This window comes from Suncus etruscus, chromosome 8 (assembly GCF_024139225.1).
Source record: "Suncus etruscus isolate mSunEtr1 chromosome 8, mSunEtr1.pri.cur, whole genome shotgun sequence".
Lineage (NCBI taxonomy): Eukaryota > Metazoa > Chordata > Mammalia > Eulipotyphla > Soricidae > Suncus > Suncus etruscus.
In genome coordinates, this window is record NC_064855.1 from 168,892 (window position 1) to 171,880 (window position 2,989).

The 2,989-nt window shown below is 39.0% G+C and overlaps 1 protein-coding gene across 1 annotated transcript; it reads right to left on the reverse strand.

Moving 5' to 3' along the window:
* Positions 1-875: 875 nt before the first annotated feature.
* Positions 876-2,529, reverse strand: LOC126015532 (CMP-sialic acid transporter). The gene has a single exon (XM_049778070.1). It carries the CDS (start codon positions 2,494-2,496, stop codon positions 1,795-1,797), a length of 702 nt encoding a protein of 233 aa, XP_049634027.1. The 5' UTR covers positions 2,497-2,529; the 3' UTR covers positions 876-1,794.
* Positions 2,530-2,989: the final 460 nt, after the last annotated feature.

Here is a 2,989-nt window from a genome sequence, read left to right on the forward strand (position 1 = left end):
AAGAGTTTGGAGTTAGAAAAAGCAAGTAAAATTACATAAATGCCTCCCCCACTACCCACCCAAGTTTGAGCACAATTTAGTTGATAGTCACTGAAGATTCTAAATCCTATCATGGCACTCTCCTTTTTTAGGAACCATTTATAAAGAACTTTGTCAATAGGTTGTCAAAAAAAGAGATGAGAAACATCACACTCCCTTTTCTGTAGCTAAGAAAGTATGAGAAAGACCATGACTGCATCCAGGGCAAGAGGCTAAAAAGAAAAACAACAGAGGCAGTGGCCAGGACACCCCTGCTATCCAGACTACCAGAAATTAAAGGGAGTAAGTCCTTCCCTGTGTGACTTTTCAAAATGGAGGGAGGGAATCGCACCCAGAGGAATCAGTGGTTCCCCACATGCCAGTGTTCTGCTCAGTCTGATATGATTCTGCCTCACTATGCTTCTTATTTCTCTGGTAAATTTGGCCTTTGGCACTGAGTAAGGACCAGATAGGAGAAAGTGGCCCTGGTCACCTGCTTGTTGGCAACCCAAAGAAATCAGGCTCTGATTTCATCTGTTTTGTTTATTTGGGGGCCACATTCGACTGTGGTTTTAAGGATTGTTTCTGGCTCTGTTTAGTAATCACTCTGAATGTGTTTGGAAGATCTTAGGTGGTGCCAGGAATTGAACTCAGATCAGTCACATAGCAAGGCAAATAAAATAACATGCTGTGGTAACTTTCTGAACATTTATGCTTTCAATTAAAACACATACAATTGGTTTACCATTCTGTACCCCATCAGAAAGAATCCCACACACTCATTTTTTATTGCTTCATGTGGCATATAGAGAATATAAGTAATTATCAGGCAGGATAATTTAAAAAGAAAGGATGCATTTTTTTTCATATAAATAAAGTTTATTGCTGGATTTCCTTGTTAACATTATAACTTAAAAAAAAAACCACTGAAATTCCACAAATTATTGAGAACCCCACAGTTAAACATACTTTATTTTAAAAAAAGTACAAAAGTGACATTAGAAATATTTTTGAAGAAAAAATGTATATCACCTAACCAGCAAAGAAATACAATCTAGACAGTGAATGGCACAAATACAGCACTTAAAGGAGTACTCAGTCGCCACCCATAAATCATTGTCTGAGTAGGAAATAGATTCCCTTTGAGAAGTTACACATTCATTTTTTTTCCCAAAATTAATCCATTTTTTTTGCTTCACTTTTTAAAGAAAAGAGCTAGATTTTTAGTGCTAGATAAAATACTGTACATGAATAAAGAACAAGGATGAGGTGATCCTTTTCCCCTGGTATCCAAATAAGTGACTTACTGAAGAAATGGCTTTGGCACTTTAACAGCAACACTGTCCCAAATCTTATTTGACTATTGTAGCATCTCCTGATATTTTAATACCATTATCTCTGACTTGATTTGTACATTATATATACAATTGTAAGATTCCTTCATCCTAAAACCAGGTTGATTTCAGACATTATTTTTATAGTTCATTCTTTTTAACATGGAGAGGGTGAAGAGGGGGTCTGGGCTCTTGGGCCATGCCCATCACTGCTCAATGTTTACTCCTGGCTCTGTGCTCAAGGATCTGGTGTTCAGAGGACCATGGGACCATAAGAGGGGCTTACCTGCAAGGTAAGCAAGCATTCATCATCTCCACTTCTCTTCTGCCTTTTCTTCTTAATTCTTATACCAGTATGTATGCTACTTTGTGGGATTGATTTAAGGCTCTAGATTAATTTCAAATGATCTAGTCTTTATAAGAATTTTTCTTTAGATTAAGATCACACACCAATCACTCTCTCTTTTGATTCTGTTTCTCCTTGTTGGATTGATGTTGTATCTTGTCTAGGTAATCCATAAAGATATATAGAAACACATACAAGAAGAGTTCCTAGAGCAAAGGTGAGAGCTGCAAATCCTGAGCACAAAACAGCAATAAATATAGCTCCAAACCCTACCAATGGATTCTGTTCCACCGTGACTTTTGTAGCTTGGGCTGGTTTCCACTGTACAAGTGTGACTCCACCACAGAGCATAAAAACTGAGATCCACTGTAACTTGCTAAGTGTACGGTTTAACATTAAAATAGTACATAAAGCTGTACAGGGAATCTTCAATTGATAAGTTACCTGGTACACTGCTGCATCCAGATTGCTAAGGGCCAGGAAAGCCATATTGTTCTGAACTGCATACACTAGGGATGGTACACTTAACTTCATCAATTCCTTGGGGCTCCCCAAGACATTTTCTCTTAATGATGCCTTGAATCTACCGAGACTGCCGGTTTCTTTAGCTAAGATCCCTACACTTAGGAATAACTTTATAACTTCGGTGATACACACGGCTGTAGATGAAAAGTAGAGATCTTTGTCTGTTGTCCTTGTATATCGTAAGGCTATGGTATAAGATGCAGCCACAAGGGTCATCACAGTCAAGCAGTACAACTTGAATAATAAAGTGACATTTTCTCTTGGGGCAGCCATCGCGCCCGACAGCTCCGCGCGACCTTACCGCGCGCCCCCGCGCAGCCCCAGGATGCATTTTTAGAGCCAAAGAGAGTAGGATCTAAAACTGAAAACCCAAAATTGTCAGTTTGTTTTCTCCCACCAAAACACAACAGTTAAGTTTTAAGAGCTCTTGTTAAGTCCAAGAGGATGATGCGCCGTTCAAAGACACCAAGACCACAGTCTCATGCAAAAACAGGGGGTTTATTTTCTTTTACAAGCATATGCAGGGGCTGTTTAGAATCCAGCAAAAGCCAGAAACTGCCAGCCCTGAGCCATGAGCTTACAAGCTGTATATAGTATTTCAAACAATAGAAAGGTATAGTAGATTGATTTGCTTTAGGAAGTACATGACATCTGGCATTTGCTCAATCACATTTTTGCAAGGTGCAGGTGCAAGCTTACAGGGTTAACATGACCAGGTTAAAACCATGTAGGAACAGAAAGAAAGTTAAACTATAACTGGGTCTAC